General features: G+C 46.5%; 1 protein-coding gene across 1 annotated transcript in view; it reads right to left on the bottom strand.

The window, feature by feature from the left end:
- LOC126484696 (hemicentin-1) overlaps positions 1-23,273 on the bottom strand; it is a 1,211,236-nt gene that overhangs the window by 196,396 nt on the left and 991,567 nt on the right. The window contains exon 11 of the mRNA XM_050108292.1: positions 9,449-9,627. Within this exon, the coding sequence (XP_049964249.1) occupies positions 9,449-9,627 (179 nt within the window). The remainder of the gene's footprint in view (positions 1-9,448; positions 9,628-23,273) is intronic.

Raw genomic sequence — 23,273 nt, 5'->3', positions numbered from 1 at the left:
CAGGGATACCGACATGGCCAGGAACCCACATAAAGCTAACTGGAGAACCGACGTCCACCAGCTGCTGAAGAGAGCGTTGGATCCAGTGCACGAAAGGGTGAACCGGATACGGATCACTGAGGCTCTGGATGGCACTCAGGGAATCGGAGCAGATGACATAAGCAGAACGTCGGTGGCGGGAGATGTAAAGAACAGCCTGGTAGAGGGCAAAGAGGTCAGCTGTGAAGACTGAACAATGGCCATGGAGCCGGTATTTGAAACTTTGTGCCCCGACAATAAAAGAACACCCGACCCCGTCATTGGTCTTAGAGCCATCTGTATAAATGAAGGTCATATTAAGGAACTTCGAACGAAGTTCGACAAAACGGGAGTGGTATACCGAACCGGGGGTAACCTCCTTTGGGAGCGAGCTGAGGTCAAGGTGAACGCGAACCTGAGCCTGGAGCCAAGGTGGCGTGTGGCTCTCGCCCACTCTAAAGGTTGCAGGGAGTGAAAAATCAAGGCGTTGAAGGAGGCGACGAAAGCGAACTCCAGGGGGTAGCAGGGCAGAGACATACAACCCGTATTGACGGTCGAGAGAGTCGTCAAAAAAGGAACGATAAGACGGGTGGTCGGGCATTGACAGTAGCCGACAGGCATACCGACAAAGCAGTATATCGCGCCGGTAGGTGAGTGGCAATTCACCGGCTTCAGCATGAAGACTCTCGACGGGACTAGTATAAAACGCTCCGATCGCAAGACGTAAACCCCGATGTTGTATGGAGTTGAGGCGGAGTAAGATGGACGGCCGTGCAGAGGAGTACACGAAGCTCCCATAATCCAGCTTGGAGCGGACGATCGACCGATATAGGCGAAGTAGGACGGTTCGATCCGCTCCCCACGACATACCACTGAGAACACGGAGGACATTTAGATAATGGGTACAACGGGCAGCCAAATATGACACATGTGGAGACCAGCTAAGTTTCCTGTCAAATGTAAGACCTAAAAATTTTGTCGTCTCCACGAATGGGAGAGCAACGGGACCGAGTCGTAAGGACGGTGGGAGAAACTCTTTGTAGCGCCAGAAGTTAATACAGACCGCCTTCTCGGCAGAAAAACGGAAGCCATTGGCGACACTCCAGGAGTAAAGACGGTCAAGAGAACGCTGAAGACTGCGCTCCAGGAAACATGTACGCTGCGCGCTGCAATAGATGGTAAAATCGTCCACGAAAAGGGAGCCTGATACGTCAGCTGGGAGGCAATCCATTATTGGATTGATCGCTCTGGCGAAGAGAGCGACGCTCTAAACTGAGCCCTGTGGCACCCCATTCTCCTGGCGAAAGGTGTCTGACAGGACAGAACCCACACGTACCCTGAACTGTCGATCCATTAAAAAGGAACCAATAAAAAGACGGAGGCGACCGCGAAGGCCCCATGTATGCATGGTGCGGAGAATGCCCGCCCTCCAACAGGTGTCGTAAGCCTTCTCCAAATCAAAGAACACAGCCGCAGTGGGGCGCTTCCGCAAGAAGTTATTCATAATGAAGGTCGACAAGGTAACCAGATGGTCAACAGCAGAGCGGCGCCTACGCAATCCACATTGTACATCGGTAAGTAGGCGTCGAGATTCGAGCAGCCAAACCAAACGAGAGTTAACCATTCGCTCCATCATCTTACAGACACAGCTGGTAAGCGAGATGGGTCGATAACTGGAAGGCAAGTGCTTGTCCTTCCCCTGCTTAGGAATCGGTACAACAATAGACTCGCGCCAGCATGCGGGAACATGTCCCTCAATCCAGATGCGATTATAAGTACGAAGAAGGAAACCTTTACCCGCAGGAGAAAGGTTCTTCAGCATCGGAATAGAATCAGGCCCTGGAGCGGAGGACCGTCACCGGGCAAGTGCATTTTCGAGTTCCCGCATGGTGAATGGGGCATTATAACTTTCACGATTCGAGGAGCGGAAGTTAGGTGGCCTAGCTTCCTCTGCCTGTTTTCGGGGGAGGAAGGCAGGGTGGTAATGAGCGGAGCTCGAAACCTCTGCGAAAAAGCGGCCGGAGGCATTGGAGACATCCTCAGGGGCCACAAGGACGTCATTCGCGACCGTCAAGCCAGAAACTGGTGAGTGGACCTTAGTACCAGATAGCCGGCGCAGGCTACCCCAGACAACAGAAGAAGGAGTAAAACTGTTGAAGGTGCTTGTGAAAGCAGCCCAGCTGGCTTTCTTGCTTTCTTTAGTAATACGACGACACTGTGCACGTAATCGTTTATAATTGATACAATTCGCCACTGTAGGGTGGCGTTTAAAGGTGCGTAAAGCTCGTCGACGAGCACGTAAAGCGTCTCTACATGCTGTGGTCCACCAGGGGACCGGTACGCGACGTGGAGAAGAAGTAGTGTGAGGGATGGAATATTCAGCAGCAGTGAGAATGACTTCCGTGAGGTGTGCGACCTGACTATCGCAGCTTGTGAAGGTTTGATCCTGAAAGGTCGCCCTGGAAGAGAAGAGCCCCCAGTCTGCTTTGGAGATGTTCCAACTAGTTGAGCACGGAGAGGGGGTATGATGCAGGAGATGGATAACACACGGGAAGTGGTCGCTCGAATATGTATCAGAAAGTGCATACCACTCAAACCGGCGTGCAAGTTGGATAGTACATATAGAGAGGTCTAAATGGGAATAGGTGTGAGATGTGTCCGAAAGAAAAGTAGGGGCGCCAGTATTGAGGTAGACAAGATTGAGCTGGTTGAAAAGGTCTGCTAACAGGGAGCCCCTCGGGCAGGATGCTGGAGAGCCCCAAAGGGGATGGTGGGCATTGAAGTCTCCAGTTAACAAAAATGGTGCAGGTAGCTGAGCAATAATTTGCATCATGTCTGCCCTGGTAACGGCAGACGATGATGGAGTGTAAACGGTACAAATGGAAAATGTAAAAGTGGGGAGAGTAATTCGGACGGCAACTGCCTGCAGGCCGGTGTGCAATATGATGGGATCGTAGTAAATATCATCCCGGACCAGCAACATAACCCCTCCATGAGCCGGAATACCTACCACAGAGGGTAGGTCAAAACGCACAGAGGTGTAGTGTGCCAAGGCAATTTGATCGCATGGGCGTAGCTTCGTTTCCTGGAGCGGACGGTGCAAGCGGAGCAGCAACTTTTAAGTCCTCTCGGTTGGAGCGAATGCTGCGAATATTACAGTGAATAAGTGCCATCGTGAGAGGAAAAGGAAGATGAAAGAAGGGGTCACCTCGAAGGCCGCTGAGGGCCTGGCTTCGAGCGAGCACTGCCGCCGCTATCAGTAGGCGGACAGTCATCGTCCATTGGTTCTATAGGTTCATCGGCCATCTTGTTAAGATGGCCGGGAGGGGAAGCTTCCTCTGCAGGTGAACGGCCAGATGTTCGGCTACCAGCGGTGCGGCCAGGTGAAACGGATGACGGCCTGGGGCGGCAACCGCTGGGTGGCGCAGGAGGAGAAATGCGCCGTGGCGGAGAAGGAGAACTGTGCTTCCTATGAGCTTTCTTGGAAGGTCATTTAGCGGAAGTACTGGTCGATGGCTGGGAGTTCGAGGTACGTAGGGAGTCTGCACGGGACGGTTCCTTCTTGAAGGCCCGTGCATCTGACTTCTGGGTCTTCGTCTTGGCAGAAGCTGATGAAGGTGCTTGTGTCTGATGGGTGACGGGAGGAAGAGGAGACGTCGACCTGGCGATTTTAGCACTGGCCGAACGGACGACCGTAGTGCTGAAGGTCAGATCGCATGTCTGCGTCGCCACCTCCCTGGTAGTCCGAAGAGAGGCGAGGACAGTACTGTATTTCCCCGCTAGGAGCAGCGTGGGCTTCCTACTAGCAAATAGCTTGCGAGCAGCCGAGGTGGACACTTTCTCTTTGACCCGAATTTCTTGGATACAGCGTTCTTCCTTGTAGATGGGACAGTCACGGGAGGACGCTGCATGGTCACCCTGACAGTTCACACAACGAGGAGACGGAGGTGGACAGTCACCCTCATGGGCATCCCTGCCACAAGTGACGCATTTAGCCGCATTGGAACAAGACTGGCGACTGTGATTAAAACGCTGACACTGGTAGCAGCGCGTAGGTGTCGGGACATAGGGGCGAACAGAAATAACCTCGTAGCCCGCTTTGATGCGCGACGGCAGCTGAACACTATCAAAGGTCCGGGTCGGTACAAGGTCATTGTTGACCTTTTTCATGACCCTATGGACAGCCGTCACGCCCTGCTCAGCGAGGAAAGACTGAATCTCCTCGTCAGTCAATCCGTCGAGTGATCTAGTATATACCACACCACGAGACGAATTCAAAGTGCGGTGAGCCTCCACCCGGACAGGGAACGTGTACAGGAGTGTGGCCCGAAGCAGTTTTTGTACCTGAAAGGCGCTCTCAGTTTCTAGTAACAAGGTACCATTACGCAACCTGGTACAAGACTTGACAGATCCGGCTATGGCATCTACGCCCTTCTGGATAACGAAAGGGTTGACAGAGGAAAAATCCTTTCCGTCCTCAAATCGAGAAACTACGAGGAACTGTGGGGCAGGCGGTAGTACTTTTGTCACTGGTGGCTGGTCAAGTTTCCGTCTGTGGGCAGAAGTCGAGAGAGAAGAAGAAGAGAAATCCATTGTGGAGGAATCCCCCATGATTGCCATTGTCTCCAATGGCGCGCTCCTTCCTTGTGGGGACCCTCTCAGAGGGCACTCCCGCCTTAGGTGAATGTTTACACCTCAGGTCACACCTCCCGAGAAACAGACGGAGGGACCAATCGGCATGGTCAGAAGGTATCAGCTCAGGCAATCACCCCTCCCTGGGCCTGGCCTTTACCAGGGGGTACGTGCGTGCCTTACTTGTCTACCAAGGACGGGGAATTACGCGTTACCCCGTCACTGGCTACGCGTGCGAACGCGTGGGTCGGCCTTCAGGCGCGCACAGGGAGGAAGGAAGAAGAGGAAAAAGAAGGGAGAGAGAGGACAGACTGTCTCAAACGCCGAGGCGGAGACCAGAGAAGGCAAGGAGAAGAAGGCAAGGAGAAGAAGGCAAGGAGAAGAAGGCAAGGAGAAGAAGGCAAGGAGAAGAAGGCAAGGAGAAGAAGGCAAGGGAAAGAGTAAGTAAGACAGTGAGATGGAGAAGAACAAAGAAAGGAACCAACCAAAGGAAGGAAGAAACGACAAGAAGTGAAAAACCAAAATGACCGCAAATATAGGTCGTGGAACCGTCCGTCTTCGGACGCAGGCGCTAACTACCCCCTTGAGGGGGAGGGACTCCTTTAGTCGCGTCTTACGACAGGCAGGAATACCTCGGGCCTATTCTAACCGCCGGACCCGCAGGGGGGAAGACAAGCAAGCAGTGTCTGGCGCAGTCGTTAGATCGGTTACTGCTGCTACAATGGTAGGTTATCAAGATTTAACTAAGTTTGAACGTGGTGCGCACGAGAGATGGGACACAGCATCTGCGCGGTAGCGATGAAGTGGGGATTTTATCATACGACTATTTCACGAGTGTACCGTGAATATCAGGAATCCGGTAAAACATTAATAAAACATCATCGATATGGGCTTTTGGAGCCGAATGCCCACCCGTGTACCCTTGATGACTGCACGATACAAAGCTTTACGCCTAGAATGGGCCCGTCAACACCGACATTGGATTGCTGATGGCCGGCCGCTGTGGTCGAGCGGATCTAGGCACTTCGGTCGCAGGTTCGATTCCTGCCTCTGGCATGGATGTGTGTGATGTCCTTAGGTTAGCTGGATGTTAGGTTTAAGTAGTTCTAAGTCTAGCGGACTCATGACCTCAGATGCTAAGTCCTATAGTGCTTAGAGCCATTTGAACTATTTGAAATAATCGGTGCGACATTCCTTGATGTCACGGTGGCTACCGAACGGTGCGTGAAGATTTTGGAAGATGATTTCATTCCCATTATCCAAAATGACCCTGATTTCGATAAGATGTGGTTCACTCAAGAAGTAGCTCGACCCCACCGAAGCAGGAGGGAGTTTGATGTACTGGAGGAGCACTTTGGGGACCGCATTCTGGCTCTGGAATACCCAGAGAGGTGGCCTCTATTGGCTTCATATTCTCAGGATGTGAACGCATGCTACTCGTTTTTGCGGAGTTAAATAGTTCAAATGGCTCTGAGCACTATGGGACTTAACTTCTGAGGTCATCAGTCCCTTAGAACATAGAACTACTTAAACCTAACCAACCTAAGGACATCACACACATCCATGCCCGAGGCAGGATTCGAACCTGCGACCGTAGCGGTCGCACGGTTCCAGACTGTAGCGCCTAGAACCGCTCGGCCACCCGACCGGCTTGTGGCGTTAAACACAAGACGTATAGCAATAACCCCGGAACTGTTGCTGAGCTGAAAACAGCGATTCAGGAGGCCATAGACAGCATCGATGTCCCGACACTTCAGCAGGTCATGCAGAATTTCGTTATTCGTCTGCGCCACATCATCGCCGCTGGTAGGCATATCGAACATGCCATAACCTAAACCGGAGTATCTGTAGTGACGTTTATATGTTGAATAAAGTGTGCACGCCGTAGTTTGTAACTAATTTTCGTTTTTTATTCTAATAGGGTCCAATAATTGTAACCCTGTATGTTGAAGTCCTAGTCATGCCCTACAAATCCTGTCAGTATGAATCAAATTGGTGACGGGATGTTAGCACGTTCCCCTTGAGAGGCAGCCGGCCAGCCTGTCTTCTATTGTGCCGTGCCGTATGAAGTTCTTGTATCAACATACCGTTGCGACTACGACCCAGCTTAGTTTCTAGACTGCCTTGGTTTCACTACTGGTTTACGTTCAGTGCCAGCTTTTGACAACTACTGCTCTGTTTATGGTTTGCACCTAGGCACAGGATGTGGACAGAAAACATGGCACTGTTCACACCAGTTATATACTCTACCAGGCCTCGTAACAACACAAAGTCCGTAGCTCGTGGTCGTGCGGTAGCGTTCTCGCTTCCCGCGCCCGGGTTCAATTCCCGGCGGGGTCAGGGATTTTCTCTGTCTCGTGATGACTGGGTGTTGTGTGATCACTTTTCGGTCGATCTTTCTTAGTGAGACCTAACACTGACCTTTCCATAGCTCTCTGAGCAGTTCTAAATTTCCTTTTGAAAAATTCATTTAAACAAGTTTCACACCCGTACGTTAAAACCGATAGGACACACTGATCAAAAACTGTCTTCTTTAAGTAGACTGGCATGTTAGATCTGAAAAGTGTTGCATTCAAGCCCTTCAACCAAGTTTAATTCGACGAAAAATTTTAGGTTTCAAAAAAAGTTTCAAATGGCTCTGCGCACTATGGGACTTAACATCTATGGTCATCAGTCCCCTAGAACTTAGAACTACTTAAACCTAACTAACCTAAGGACATCACATAACACCCAGTCATCACGAGGCAGAGAAAATCCCTGACCCCGCCGGGAGTCGAACCCGGGAACCCGGGCGTGGGAAGCGAGAACGCTACCGCACGACCACGACCTGCGGGCAAATTTTAGGTTTCAAATCCCCTTTTGTGTCAATTAATTGCCCCAGATAAACGTATTCTGTAACATCATTTAGGATGTTGCCGTTCAGTGTTACTTGTCCTGCAGCTGCCCATTTCTTATGCATAACCTTAGTTTTAGAGTGATTTATTTAAATCCAACTTCCTGACAACGATCTGTTAAGTCTTTTACAGAGGACTGCATTTCCATCTTACTGTTAGCTAGGACCAGTATATCGTCAGCAAATCTCACGTTGGTGAGCCTTTTACCACTTATCCTTTGTTGTTCCAAATATTTTTGGACATAGACATCTCGAGAACTGCTATTAATAACTTCAGGGATATAGGATAGCCCTGCTTTACACCTTTTCCAATGGGAAATTCGCACTTGTTTTTTCTTATGTTGATAGATGCTACAGACATATCATAAATGTTGCACAATATGTTCATATATTTTGTTTCCACTTCTTGCTCGGCCAGTGCTTGTATGACTGCAGTTTGGCTGACAGAATCAAAGGCTTTTTCGAAATCAATAAAGGCTCTGCATAGTGGCATTTCATACTCACTTGCTCGACTAATTACCTCACGCAGTGTGTTTATATGGTCAATTGTACTGAAACCACTGCGGAATCCAGCTTTTTCTACGAGCTGTGCAGTCTCCACTACCATTTTAATGGGTTTTATCAGGACTTTAGTGAACACTTCTGTGGTGTGCGTACTGTAAGACCTTCCGTGCACACACTATCAGATTATTTGAGTTTCGCTCTAACGAAGTAGGCGAGTGTCATCTATATGTCTCGTGGGCTTATCGTGGCGTTTTTATCTTCTGCCGTTAGACGATAGAAATGCCACTTGCACGCTTACAGTAGCAGATTGACGGTGACCAACTTTAAACAGAACTTGATTAATTTTCACACACATTTATTAAAATAATAACACGCATAAAAATCACTTAACTTGGTTCTGGATGCTATTTACAATTGACAATCTGAAGTTCCTTTGGTACTGGTACGTTAATCTTATTCTCACATATATCTCTGATACTTGACAAAAGTGTCTATACATTTATCTTCATGGCTATGTACAGGAATATGGTAATCTTATTAGGCGCAGACTGAAACTTGACTATAGACTGGTACAGACAAATGTAGAACTCGTACAGACTGGTACAGACTAATGCAGACTGGTACAGACTGACTAATCGGAGGTCTGTAGACTCGTTATAATACCTTGTGCGATCATGTATCACTGCGCGAGTGTGATCCACGAGGAGAAAAGGTTCTACGTTGGCAGCAATCTCATTGGCTGCGTTAAATATTAATACGCGGATCGGCGGAAGCAGAATTTGGTCCGTCTCTATGGCAGCGCCATCTCGTAGTGCGGAGACGGACGAGCGCTGCGCCTGTGCTGTTGTGCTTAGTGGGGCGCACTCTAGTGGGAAAGTTGTGTATGCGCTGACTACGCGAAACTATGTACACAACAACTTCACATATAGCAGAAAGTAAGCTAATAGGGCGGTAGTTCTTCAGATCGTGAATACTTCCCTTCTTATGTAGTAAGGTTATGTTTGCTTAGTTCAAGCAGGTTGGGATGCTGCCATTCTGTATACACAAAGTAAAGACTTTAGCCCGATGTTTCTCTGTTTCCTCCCCTGTAAGCTTGAGTATGCCAATTGTCAGACCAAATCATAGCAATTGATGGTGATAATGGGCGCATAACGGAAAAGGAAGAAATTTTAAAGCATATAAAGGATTTATGTAGTAAATTATATGATAGAACACATGAACCACTAGGAAAACTTTACGCAGATGATGATGAAGTCCCCAAAATCATCCCCGAAGAAATAAGAAAAGCTATAAGCAGGCGTGTGTGTGTATGTGTGTGTGTGTTTTTATTTGTGGACTTTCTGGAAATATCGACTACAGTGAAGTACCCCAGCCTGCGCTTGCACGCCCTGTGGAACTCACAGTAGACGGAAACGTTGACGCTGTTGGTGGAGTTCTCGGCACCCACGTCGTTCTCCAGGCCGCACTCGTAGACGCCCTGGTCGAATCGCGTCGCGTTCTTGATGAGCAGCGTCGTCTGGTCGGTGGTGCCGCCCTCGTAGTGGTCGGCGTTCAGCACTACCAGTTGCTTGTCCCGGTACCTGCACACAGCACCAAGCACCATTCTCATCATCAGGCACAGCACTACCAAGCAAATACAACGTTCCCTGCCACAACTCTACACTATGTTCTTCCTAAAACTTGTCGACTGGTTACTGACGGTAAATATTATGTTATTTTCAAGGAACGAAGGAAGATTGGGTTTAACGTTCAAAATGGTTCACTATGGGACTTAACTGCTGTGGTCATCAGTCCCCTAGAACTTAGAACTACTTAAACCTAACTAACCTAAGGACATCACACACATCCACGCCCGAGGCAGGATTCGAACCTGCGACCGTAGCGGTCACGCGGTTCCAGACTGTAGCGCCTAGAACCGCATGGCCACTCCGGCCGGCGGGTTTAACGTACCGTCTACGTCGAGGTCATTAGAGACGGAGCACAACTCGGACTATGTCAAGGATGGAGAAGGAAATCGGTCGTGCCCTTTCATAGGAACCATCCTGGCATTTACCTGGGGCGATTTAGGAAAATCAGGGAAACACTAAATCTGGACGTCCAGACGTGGGTTTGAACTTTCGTCCTACCGATGCGAGTCCAGTGGGCGAATCGCTGCGCCACTTCGCTCGGTATATTTTACTTTCAGTCACCAAAAAAGAAACACTTCTCTTTACTGACTATTAACAAAGGCGCATGGACGCAAGTTACTCTGACGACTTACACACATCAAAAAAGTTTTGCAACATCTCAGTTCCGAGAGTTCAGGAACCTGTACAGAAAACTGGAATAGACATCAACATAAACATCATTTCGGCCCTTTTTATTGCTCATGAAATCCACACATTGCATGTTGTACCACCATACAGCGAGACCTTCACAGATGGTGGTCCACATTTCTGTACACACCGGTACCTCTAATACCAAGTACCACGTCATCTTTCATTGAGGCATGCCTGTATTCGTCGTGATATACTATCCACAAGTTCATCAAGGCACTCTTGCTCCAGATTGTCCCACTTCTCAACGGCGATTCGGCGTAGATCCCTCAGAGTGGTTGGTGGGTCGCGTCGTCCACAAACAGGCCTTTTCAATCTATCCCAGGCACGTTCAATAAGGTCCATGTATGGAGAACATGCTGGCCACTCTATTAGAGCGATGACGTTATCCTGAAGGACATCATTCACAAGATGTGTACGATGGGGGCGCGAATTGTCGTCCATGAAGACGAATGCCTCGCCAATATGCTGCCGATATGATTGCACTATCGGTCGGAGGATGGCATTCACGTATCGTACAGCCGTTACGGCGCCTTCCATGAACACCAGCGGTATACATCGGCCCCACATAATGCCACACCAAAACAGCAGGGAACCTCCACCTTGCTGCACGTGCTGGACAGTGTGTCTTAAGGGATTCAGCCTGACCATGTTGCCTCCAAACACATCTACGAAGATTGTCTAGTTGAAGGCATATGCGACACTCACCGGTGAAGAGAATGTGATGCCAATCCTGAGCGGTCCATTGGGCATGTTATTGGGCCCATCTGTACCGCGATGCATGGTCTTGTGGTTGGAAAGCTGGACCTCGCCTGGACTTCGGGAATGAAGTTGCGCATCATGCAGCCTATTGCGCACAGTTTGAGTCGTAACACGGCGTCCTGTGGCTTCACGAAAAGCATTATTCAACATGGTCGCGTTGCTGTCAGGGTTCCTCCGAGCCATAATCCGTCGGTAGCGGTCATCCACTACAGTAGTAGCCCTTCGGCGGCCTGAGCGAGGCATTCCATCGACAGTTTCTGTCTCTCTCTGTATCTCCTCCATGTCCGAACAACATCGTTTTGGTTCACTCCGAGAGGCCTGGACACTTCCTTTTTGAGAGCCCTTCTTGGCACAAAGTAACAATGCGGACGTGATCGAACAGCGGTATGGACCGTCTAGACATGGTTGAACTACGGACAAGACCAGTCGTGTACCTCCTTCCTGGTGAAATGTCTGGAACTGATCGGCTGTCGGGCCCCTCTCCGTCTTATAGGTGCTGCTTATGCATGGTTATTTACATGTCTGGGCGGGTTTAGTAACACCTCTGAACAGTCAAAGGGAAAATCTTTTCTGTATTCAGCATGAAACCTATCTGATTTTTTTAAAATAAAAAAAAAATGCAGACCTTTGTGTAAACTGCAACGTGAAGAAGGACTCATATGACTGAACTGAACTTCGCACAGGGTGTGCCAACATTCAGAGTCCAAATTATACACATCGTACTGGTTCTAAACTAAGTACCTTGGTATAAGGAACCACTGCCCGAAAATGGATGCCAGCGGCCTTGCCGCATTGTTAACACAGGTCCCATTCAGGTCACCGAAGTTAAGGTAGCCGAGGTATTTTGTGAACAATGTGCATGGGTACAGTCTTGGAAACTGCTCATCTTTCATAGCAAACCATTCCTTGCCTCATCGACATTGGTGGCGTAGTCTTGAGAAACAATAATCAATCGCCTGCATAGTGTCTACAGTTGAGTTTATCACTGTTTATAGTTCAGCGCTGGTTATATTATTAAACGACTAAAATCGTCATCCGGTCACTGTTGAAGGTTGCCTATCTAACAGTTTCGAGCGGTGCAAAATCTGACTTTCAGCATTTCATGCCATTATTAAGCGAATATTAAAGTTTAAAATAATCTACTGATTAAGAGGTATAATATTACGTTAAAGGTTTAACACAGTAAGTCAAGTAGTAAAGTTAGAAACTGTAGATATTACGAAACTTCTGACTACCCACACCTCACACCCTAAATGATGAATGGAAAAAAAGTTTATGGCTTACTACATTTTCGCTTTTCATGCAGTAAAACTTAAAACTGTGGCAAAAAGTTTTATTTAATACTTCTTTACCACTAATTCTTTTCGCAATACATTTACACAAAGTATCCACGTACAACAAGGAATGTACAATCAAATATATATAATTGTACGACACAGTTCAGGATGTTATGTCATAAACATTGAGAAGTGTTAGAAAACTAGCTTTTGCTTAAAACGGAGCGCAAATTACCCAGAATATTCGCAACCAGTGTTTTATAATGAGAGCACTTAGTGAATTACAACAAACTTTAAACACAATTTCAAACATTTTCTAAGCTTTTTCATTTTTGGTATTGACTTTTTCAGTAGCCTATGGACGAATGAATAATCAGAAACTAACGAAACCAACACACTTAAAGTTTTGCGTCTTCAACCATAATAGCATCATGCTTAACGCCAAATATTTAACAGATTAGCGCATTTGCAAAGTAATCAGGCGTCTGAAGCAGTTTTATGTATGCGTTTCAAGTTCTTTAAAGGAGTAAGGGGCGGTGCGGGTTGTTACTGGTAACACAAAAAGCATTACTCGTTACAGGAACATGTGGACGTACATTTTATATATGGTGCAGCATGCCACAGTCCCTGGAAAGTCGAACTGATGTACGTATCTTCTGCAACCTGCATACGTTTGAACCTGCTTAATGTACTCAAACCCTGGTTTTCGTCTAAAATTCTTGCTTTCCCCACTCTCTCCGTCACCAAATTAACCATTCCTTTTATGCCTCAGAATGTATCCTATCAGCCGATCCCTTCTTTTAGTCAAGCTGTGTCAAAAATATCCTTTCCTACAAGTCCTGATCTAGCACCCAGTAATTGCCAATTGTTCCTGCACGTGAAAAAAGGGGATACATTCAGGCGCTCAGAGCCACGATGACGTTAAAACTTCGTTCAGTAGGGGTTGGCAAATCAGGTAGCAGATTTTTACAAGAGCGGAATCCTGAAGTTGGATGTTCGTTATGATAAGTGGCTTAATACTGTTTAAATTATCACATATATTATTTCTGAAGGGAACATTCCTTTTCCTCAACACATACTGATTGTACAGGGATAAATGAGGTATCGTTAGAAAGGTGTTTTAACCAGCTTCTGACATTGCATACTGATTTTGCGCTTAAACTTATTATTTGTGGAAAGTTTTAACATAAAATAGACTTCTAGCTACCACAGGCAAAAGGACATCATGGACGCCCAGCTTCTTACCTATATGCTACGAAGCTAAATTATTATTCACAAATAAGAGGCTCCCTTTTCATATTGTCTTATTGCAAATACCATTTAATTTGTTTCAAAGTATTTAGTAGCTGGATAATTTGAACAGCATTTACACAGATAATAATCGTGACCACAGCAGTAGTCCATTATCTCTGCTCGTCGTACAAGTTGACTTTTCTAAACGAATGTACTTTCCGAAACGACAAACATTTTTTTTTATTTTCACCTCCCTTGAACTGCAATTTACCTATTGCCTCTACGGCCTACCATGCTTACTGTAACTAAAAATGTTTGTCGAGTTATAGGTTACGTGGCCCTATTGACAGTTCCTGATCTCTGCCCGTCGTACAAGATGGGACAAAGATTCTGAATGCAAAACACATTTTTCGACACAATGAAATTTATGTATAACGCTGTATCATAAATCAGTGAATATTATTTCACATTGTTCGGCTCATTTTTTAAAAAAAGTTTTCTCTTCATTTCCACAATTACCCTTGTCCCAAACTGAGCGAGGTGGCGCAGTGGTTAGGACACTGGACTCCCATTCGGGAGGACGACGGTTCAATCCTGCGTCCGGCCATCCTGATTTAGGTTTTCCGTGATTTCCCTAAATCGCTTCAGGCAAATGCCGGGATGGTTCCTACAAAAGGGCACGGCCGACTTCCTTCCCTAATCCGATGAGACGGATGATTTCGCTGTTTGGTCTCCTTCTCCAAACAACCCAACCCAAGAACCCAATCCTTGGCCCAACGACTACACTTATTTCAAAGACTATCATTACGTAAAACTATGAATGTGCGAAAGTTTCACATGGGTTCCTTGGTGCTGAAAATTAAGGTTCCCTCTAACAACAAGAATTGTTTTGAAAATGCAGTTCTTTTTGTTTAATATAGAAACGGCACTTATAGAAAAAAAAAGTACCTCTTATATTCGTGAGTGTCTGCGCGTTTGTGTGTGCGTGCGCGTGCGCGCTCGCGCGCGCTCGCGTGTGTGTGTGTGTGTGTGTGTGTGTGTGTGTGTGTGTGTGTGTGTGTGTGTGAGAGAGAGAGAGAGAGAGGGAGGGAGAGAGAGGGAGACTTGTGCGGAAGAAATACATTTCACTAGTCAGCATGTCAGCGGCATCATTCAGGTGCGAATTGCTATCTGAGGTGTTTGTGCTTTCTGGACAATGGAACGTGCCGCTAGCCTAACCTGCAGCAGATTTTGCCGAGATGCCGACATTTCCTCTTTCGTTCTGCGCTTCCTCGTCGAGTCAGCACTGTGGGCGAAGGTTTATGGTCCTTTATTACTATGCGGACTAGATGGAAGCTGAATGTCCCATTTAAGCTGAAATGTCATGGCGTAAAAATCTCATTTCCTGAGCACCGATCCTCCCGCTTCCAGCTTGATGGGGAAGAGGCATTTTGGCATGTGCACTTCCTGTAACGGTTCTGCACTGTTTAAGTTTGGTCTAACATTGACCTTTCCGGTTACTCATGAAGGGTTTTGTAGGAATGGGGAGGGGAGAAAGGAAGGTCAGCGCGTCGCTAATGCCATATTCCTGCAACGATCTTAACAACTAACTGCTGGATACTTTTCTACACATACTCTGAGTTTAGAGTCATCTGGACCACACAAACGTTAGTGTTCACACATCCTCGTGGCATTCGCCTCAATCGATTCACGGTAACCAGCGACAATCCAAATCATGGTAGCCTCATCGGCATTTGAACCCCGCGCCTCTCTATTGGGAGTGCTGTCTGCCACCTCGCAAAAACAGTCGTAGAGCGCTGGCCGCCAGAAATCCCAAAAAGGAGATTGGGATGGCAGGAAAAGGTGAAAGTTGGCAACAAGTAAAATAATAAATTACCCACTACTGACCAGTTTGGGAACTCAGCCAGTGACTTCACTCTATGCCCAGCGTGGCTGTGTCATATTTTTAATGAAACAATGTAATAGGGGAGAGCGTTGCTCCTAGGAGCACACGTATGCCCTGGCTGCTGCTTTAGCCTAGTGACTGATTTTAGAATGACACGAAGGAATGTACGTTAGAGGCTGCCATAAGCAATTTCTAGCATTTTGTACTGTTTCTGTTGTTGTGAGTCATGAGGCAGTGTTTCATATAGCATCTGCAAAAGTTTTCAGATCTACTCATTTAAGTAATATATTAAAGCTATGTGGAATAAATCGTTGAATTTTCAGTTATAGACTTTTATGATGAGAAAAATTCTATATATTTTTTAAAATAGTTACACAACGTGTGGACGGTTAAGCTATACTACGTGCATCACCTTGTACCTTGAAACAGACGAAGGTTTTCTAGAATGGAATATGTTATACGTATACGCGAATTAAATAAGTTTCCTTAATTTTTTAACAATTTGGCCGGCCGAAGTGGCCGTGCGGTTAAAGGCGCTGCAGTCTGGAACCGCAGGACCGCTACGGTCGCAGGTTCGAATCCTGCCTCGGGCATGGATGTTTGTGATGTCCTTAGGTTAGTTAGGTTTAACTAGTTCTAAGTTCTAGGGGACTAATGACCTCAGCACTTGGGTCCCATAGTGCTCAGAGCCATTTGAACCATTTTAACAATTTGAAAATTGTGTTAGTTTTCAATATCTTCCATTTCAAAAAGTATTTACACTGCAAATGGTTTTTGATAATAATTCTTCTCTACTCCTCCTAGATTTTACTTACTGGTTATTGATGGGTAGTAGAATAATAATGTAACAGATAGACTATTAAATACGCTACTGGCAAAATTTTCTGGATTTCAACACTTTTAAATTTCCATAGAATATTTGTTGCTACGCACATGACCATGTTGTACGAAGGAACATTTTTTTCATATTTGTAAAAAGCTTTATTTTTCCGGAGTATTTTTTTAAATTTCTGACAAAGACTGCTGCACAGAAAAAGTGAATGCCATTACATAAAAATGAGATAAGGAAAGATATCAAACTAGAGGCAAAAGCCTGAAAAATGTTCCAAGGCACGACATAGTCTCCTACTCAATAAAGCTGTGCAAATATTCAGCCAGATGATGATACAAATTCAAAATGATGCTAAGATTGGTAACTTGCTTCATATCTTCAGAAATGTAAAATTCTGCACTTCAAAAAACACAAAAACTTGGTATCATCTGACTACAAAACCAATGAGTTACGCCTGGAACCTTTGAATTGATACAAAATACCTGGGTGTAATACTTTGTACGGAAATGAAATGGGATGGTCACACAGGCTCTATCTTATGTACAGTAAAGCAAATTGCAGACATCGGATCACTCGGTGGATACTGGGAAAATACAGTCAATCTGCAAAGGAGAATGCTTACAAATCACTTGTGCGTCATCACCAAAAGTGTAGCTCAACTCTATGGGACATATACCAAACAAGGCTAAGAAAGGCTACTGAACGTACAAAAATGATAGCACAAATGATGTGGTCGGCTGAAGAAAGTGCTAACCCACGAATGTGCATTTTGAGTTATTGCATGTTATAAATGAAAAGCACAATATTGTATACGTTGCAAAGGATTAATTTACTCAGGTTAACCAGTTTTCGGTTTACAATACCACTATCAGAATTTTCCTGTCGTCACCGAAGAACAATTCGTGTAAACAGCATTGGAAAAGACTCATCTAGACTGAGGCACAAACACACAGTATAGGCCATATTTGACAGTGCATTGCTAACGAAATAATAAAGATAAAAAGGTGAAACAATAGAGATGAAAAGCTATTTTTCAGTACTCTTGTCAAATACAATATTATTTTATTGGGGGTTGTTAATTTAATTTAAATTATTATGTAGCTAATATCCATCGAGTTTAGTGTTAAATGTTTCTTATCGTTTGCTCTCTTTATATTTATTTACTGATCAACTTTTTATCTTCTTAATTGCGCTACCAACGCACTGTCACAGATGACACTTGCTGTGCGTGTTCTTGTCTCAGTCTACAGACGAGAAAAATCTTTTAGAATGCTGTTTACAAATACTATTAACTTCTTTGTCGATGATGGCGTTGTAAGTGGAAAACCGGTAAACCAAATAAATTAATCATGTAGAACATTCACAGCATTGTGCTTTTCATTTATAATTATGTTGTCCTACCAGGAATCAACAGGAAGAATCAGAATCTGTTAAGATGTTATATATCTGATTAATTTCAAAGACAAGAAAATAAAGGCAGGAAGTTATACTGGTATCCCAACGCAACGACGTGTCTACAGGCGAAATTTTAACGTAAAATACAAATAATATAGAAAAGGGCTCTTTCTAGTGGCACATGTCGTATTAGTAATTAGCAGCTTTTCGTGCATTCGAATATACAACAGATGACTTGATCAGACTATCCTTATTAAAACTGAGAGTTACACTATGTGATCAAAAGTGTCTCAACATACCCAAAAACTACGTTTTTCATATAACGTGTATTGTGCTGCCACCTACTGCCAGGTACTCCACATCAGCGACCTCGGTAGTCATTAGACATCGTGAGAGAGCAAAATGGGGCGCTCCGCGGAACTCATGGGCTTCGAACGTGGTCAGGCGATCGAGTGTCACGTGTGTCATACGTCTATACGCGAGATTACCACACTCCTAAACATGCCTAGGTCCACTGTTTCTGATGTGATAGTGAAGTGGAAACGTGAAGGGACACGTACAGCACAAAAGCGTACTGGCCGACCTCGTCTGTTGACTGACAGAGACCGCCGATAGTTGAAGTGGGTCGTAATGTGTAATAGGCAGACATCTATCCAGACCATCAAACAGGAATTCCAAACTGCATCAGGATCCACTGCAAGAACTATGACAGTTAGGCGGGAGGTGAGAAAACTTGGATTTCATGGTCGAGCGGCTGCTCATAAGCCACAGATCACGCCGGTAAATGCCAAACGACACCCTCGCTTGGTGTAAGGAGCGTAAACATTCGACGATTGAAGAGTGGAAAAACGTTGTGTGGAGTGACAAATCACGGTACACAATGTGGCTATCCGATGGCAGGGTGTGGGTATGGCGAATGCCTGGTGAACGTCACCTGCCAGCGTGTGTAGTGCCAACCGTAATATTCGGAGGCGGTGGTATTGTGGTGTGGTCGTGTTTTTCACGGAGGGGGCTTGAACCCCTTGTTGTTTTGCGTGGCACTATCACAGCACAGGCCTACATTGATGTTTTAAGCACCTTCTTGCTTCCCACTGTTGAAGAGCAATTCGGGGATGGCGACTGCATCTTTCAACACGATCGAGTACCTGTTCATAACGCACGGCCTTTGGCGGAGTCGTTACACGACAATAACATCCCTGTAATGGACCAGCCTGCACAGAATACTGACCTGAAACCTATAGAACACCTTTGGAATGTTTTGGAACGCCGCCTTGTGCCAGGCCTCACCGACCGACATCGATATCTCTTCTAAGAGCAGCACTGCGTGAAGAATGGGTTGCCATTCCCCGAGAAACCTTCCAGCACCTGACTGAACGTATGCCTGCGAGAGTGGAAGCTGTCATCAAGGCTAAGGGTGGGCCAACACCACATTGAATTCCAGCATTACCGATGGAAGGCGCCACGAACTTGTTTGTCATTTTCAGCCAGGGGTCCGGATACTTTTGATCACATGGTGTAGCACTTTCTTCCGCCGCCCCTTCAAATAGTGGTAGGTTTGGTTGACACACGGGAGTGTAACTGGAATACTGAAGAACATAAGCTGGCGCACGAATGTAAATAGACGTCAACTACTCCGCGAAAGCTTACAAAGGTTCAAGAACCAGTATTAAGTGTGGATTCTGGAATATACAGTTTCCAGCATGTCGCACCCATACGGACCTACCTAATATGCGGCACAGTGTGAAGTACCCTCTGTTCCGCCATGTACTTAACAATGCTGTGCTGGTGATGCTTAAATGTTTAAGGAGACCAAACATGGAAGGTCACCATTCTCCTAATCACCCCAAAAAGAGAAGCAGTGTACCCCTGTCTGTCTGTGTATAGACTAAATTATTTGTGCAGTTGTGAGAAAATGTAGGAAATTTTTGCGTAACGTGTACCTGAGCCGTAACATGTATACCAGCCTGATATTCACCAGTGGAATGTGGGAAACCGCCTAAAACCCACATTCAGGCTGACCAGCTCGCAGAACCCTTGTCGGCGTACCTCCCCGTCCCGGAAGCGGTGGCGTTACCACGCGCGGCTATCCGGGCTGACACAGCACGGTCTTTTGCATGGTATAGATGTAGGTGTAGATACTCCCGCGAAAACTTACACTGGATGAGGAATGTCAGCTGCCGAGTGTTGCCAAAGCTGACAGCTCCGCTCCTTTCGTCGCGTCCCCGGCGGAAAGCGTCACAGACCAGAAGGTGGGAACGATCTCTTCCGCCTACAACTTCCAGCACTTTTCCGAACCCGCTGAATATTCATGCGGCACATCAGATATGCAAGTTTGATTGCATATGCAGTAGGCAGTACCGAAAATATATTAATTCGCGTCTTGGCGCCGCCTGCCTTTGGCATTTGCAGTTCTCGGCAGAAGTTGGATCCTTTCTCTTCAGCTCTGTGCCTCGGTATGGTCCGTTACGCCCGCGTGCCGGATACCAGCCGCTGAAAAATTCACAGCTGGCGACGGAAATTCATTTGCATCATTGGCTGCGGGCTAAGCAACTTATTCTTCCCCCACCTGGAATAACTGTCCCACTTCGCCGGACAAAATTATACGGCAGCGCCGTCTGATTTGTCGCGCAACGGATCAGCAGCTCGGTTGCCCACTGCTTTGCATTTCTAGGATTTACACCAGGGAGTGCATGGCTGTGCTCTCGGCGCCCACACGCGGCAGTGGACCCTAAAGTAACATTTTGCCACCCAAATATTCTAAGAAATTTTGGCCTTATATAGAATCAGTAAGTGGACCAAAATAATCTATTTAGTCTCTCAGTGACCACAAACAGCAGTGGCACACTTAAAACATTATCAATTAATGTTGCAGACTTTTTCAGAAAAACTACTTCGTAAATGTATGACATAAACTTGAAATGATGACAGTACCAAAAACGTATGTCCACGACTCAGGTATATCTTCATACCTGTTTTATATCTACCTCAGAATGACTTGAGATTATCTTGCTTCGATTCAGAATCTCTTTAACCACATGCAAAACAGAATACGAATTATCGTGAATCCATAGCATTCTAAAGATCTCTCAGAGCGGTTGGTGGGTCACGTCGTCCATAAACAGCCCTTTTCAATGCATCCAAGGCATGTTCGATGGGGTTCATGTTTGGAGAACATGCTGGTCACTCTAGTCGAGCGATGTCGTTATCCTGACGGAAGTCAGTCGCAAGATGTGCACGATGGGGGCGCGAATTGTCGTCCATGAAGACGAATGCCTCGCCAATATGCTGCCGATATGGTTCGCACTATCGGTCGGAGGAAGGTATTCACGTATCGTACAGCCGTTACGGCGCCTTCCATGAACACCAATGGCCCCACATAATGCCACCCCAAAACAGCAAGGAACTTCCACCTTGCTGCACTTGCTGGACAGTGTGTCTAAACCGTTCAGCCTGACCGGATTGTCTCCAAACACGTCTCCGATGATTGTCTGGTTGAAGGCATATGAGACACTCACCGGTGAAGAGAACGTGATGCCAATCCTGAGCGGTCCATTCGGCATGTTGTTGGGCCCATTTGTACCGCGCTGCATGGTTTCGTGGTTGCAAAGCTGGACCTCGCCATGAGGTGAAGTTGCGCATCATGCAGCCTATTGCGCACCGTTTGAGTCGTAACACGGCGTCCTGTGGCTGCACGAAAAGCATTATTCAACATGGTGGCGTTGCTGTCAGGGTTCCTCCGAGCCATAATCCGTAGGTAGCGGTCATCTACTGCATTAGTAGCCCTTCGGCGGCCTGAGCGAGGCATGTCATCGACAGTTACTGTCTCTCTGTATCTCCTCCATGTCCAAACAACATCGCTTTCTATCACTCTGAGACGCCTGGACACTTCCTTGTTGAGAGCCCTTCCTGGCACAAAGTAACAAGGCGGACGCGATCGATCCGCGGTATTGGCCGTCTAGCCATGGCTGAACTACAGACAACACGAGCCGTGTACCTCCTTCCTGGTGGAATGACTGGAACTGATCGGCTGTCGAACCCCCTCCGTCTAATAGGTGCTGCTCATGAAATGTTGTTTACATCTTTGGACGGGTTTAGTGACATCGCTGAACAGTGAAAGGAATTGTGTCTGTGAAACAATATTCACAGTTAACGTCTATCTTCAGGAGTTCTGGGAGCCGGGGTAATGCAAAAGTTTTTTTGATGTGTGTAATTAAAGTGGAGCTACTCACAGAGATCCATTATGGGCTGTAATTATTGTATGGAAGTGAAACTTGATAGTTATGGTAATGCGTTAATGTGGAACCGATTTCCGCTGAAAAAAAAAGTTCCAATTTGTAATTGCTGCTGTTTTATGTAAACAGCTTCACTACCAGCGCATGGTCTCTCTTTCTCGCATTGTTCACTCACGTCATGGCTTGTCAAATGGCAGCGTAGATGTCATACCGTCATACAAACAGTGTAAAGTGCCAAATTTGCATCTGGTGGCAAAATTTGGGACTAATTTTTTTTTCACGTAGCTCGGTTCCGCATCAACGCATTAGCGTATCTAACACGTTTTGTTGCCATACGATAGCTACACCCCTTAATGGATGTCCGTGAGTAGCTGAACCTAAGTTTTAACCACAGAGTATACTGGGCGAGCTGTGAACAGTAGCATTCTGAACACGGTGTGCTGCAGATGAGATACGTAAACGATCTGCCAGTGGTCGAAGAAACATTAGCTGTATGTGATGACGTCAGCAGCTCCAGTAGGAAGCGTACCCTCGCTACAGTAAATAAGTATTACCCTCGTTTACCTAGAGCGGCTGCTGGACTTAACATACTTGATTATAGCTTTGTCAGGAAAGAGGAAAGCGCCCGAATAAGCACATTGAGGTTTACGTCATTAAGGCGGGCGCCTGTTGTGGGGTGCGAGCAAAGAATGAACGCGCAATCTATTCCGTGTGTCCTCTCTTTCCGCAGCCACAGTGTGTGTTTGCTGCTGGAAGGCCCCGGAACACAATCGGCGCTAACTATCCTTTGCAAATCGTAGTCACCAATCGCGCCAGCTTAGCACAGTGGTTAGCACACTGGACTCGCCTGCGGGAGGACAACGGTTCAAACCCGCGTCCGGCCATCCTGATTTAGGTTTTCCGTGATTTCCATAAATTGCTTCAGGTAAATGCCGAGGTGGTTCCTTTGGAAGGACACGGCCGACTTTCTTCACCATCCTTCCCTAATCCGATGGAACCGATGACCTCTGTGTTCGGTCCCCTGTCACAAACCAACCGACCAAATACAGCTGAAAGACCAACAGCCTCAGAGAGTCAAGTAACAAGGTCTGACTAATGTGATCAGTCGGTTCTTCAAATGGTTCAAATGGCTCTGAGCGCTATGGGACTTAACATCTGAGGTCATCAGTCCCCTAGACTTAGAACTACTTAAACCAACTAACCTAAGGACATCACACACATCCATGCCTGAGGCAGGACTCGAGCCTGCGACCGTAGCAGCAGCGCGGTTCCGGACTGAAGCGCCTAGAACCGCT

The sequence above is a fragment of the Schistocerca serialis genome, chromosome 6 (assembly GCF_023864345.2).
Source record: "Schistocerca serialis cubense isolate TAMUIC-IGC-003099 chromosome 6, iqSchSeri2.2, whole genome shotgun sequence".
In the NCBI taxonomy this organism is placed as follows: domain Eukaryota; kingdom Metazoa; phylum Arthropoda; class Insecta; order Orthoptera; family Acrididae; genus Schistocerca; species Schistocerca serialis.
The sequence above is the reverse complement of the archived record's forward strand: the minus strand, read 5'-3'. Positions and strand labels throughout refer to the sequence as shown.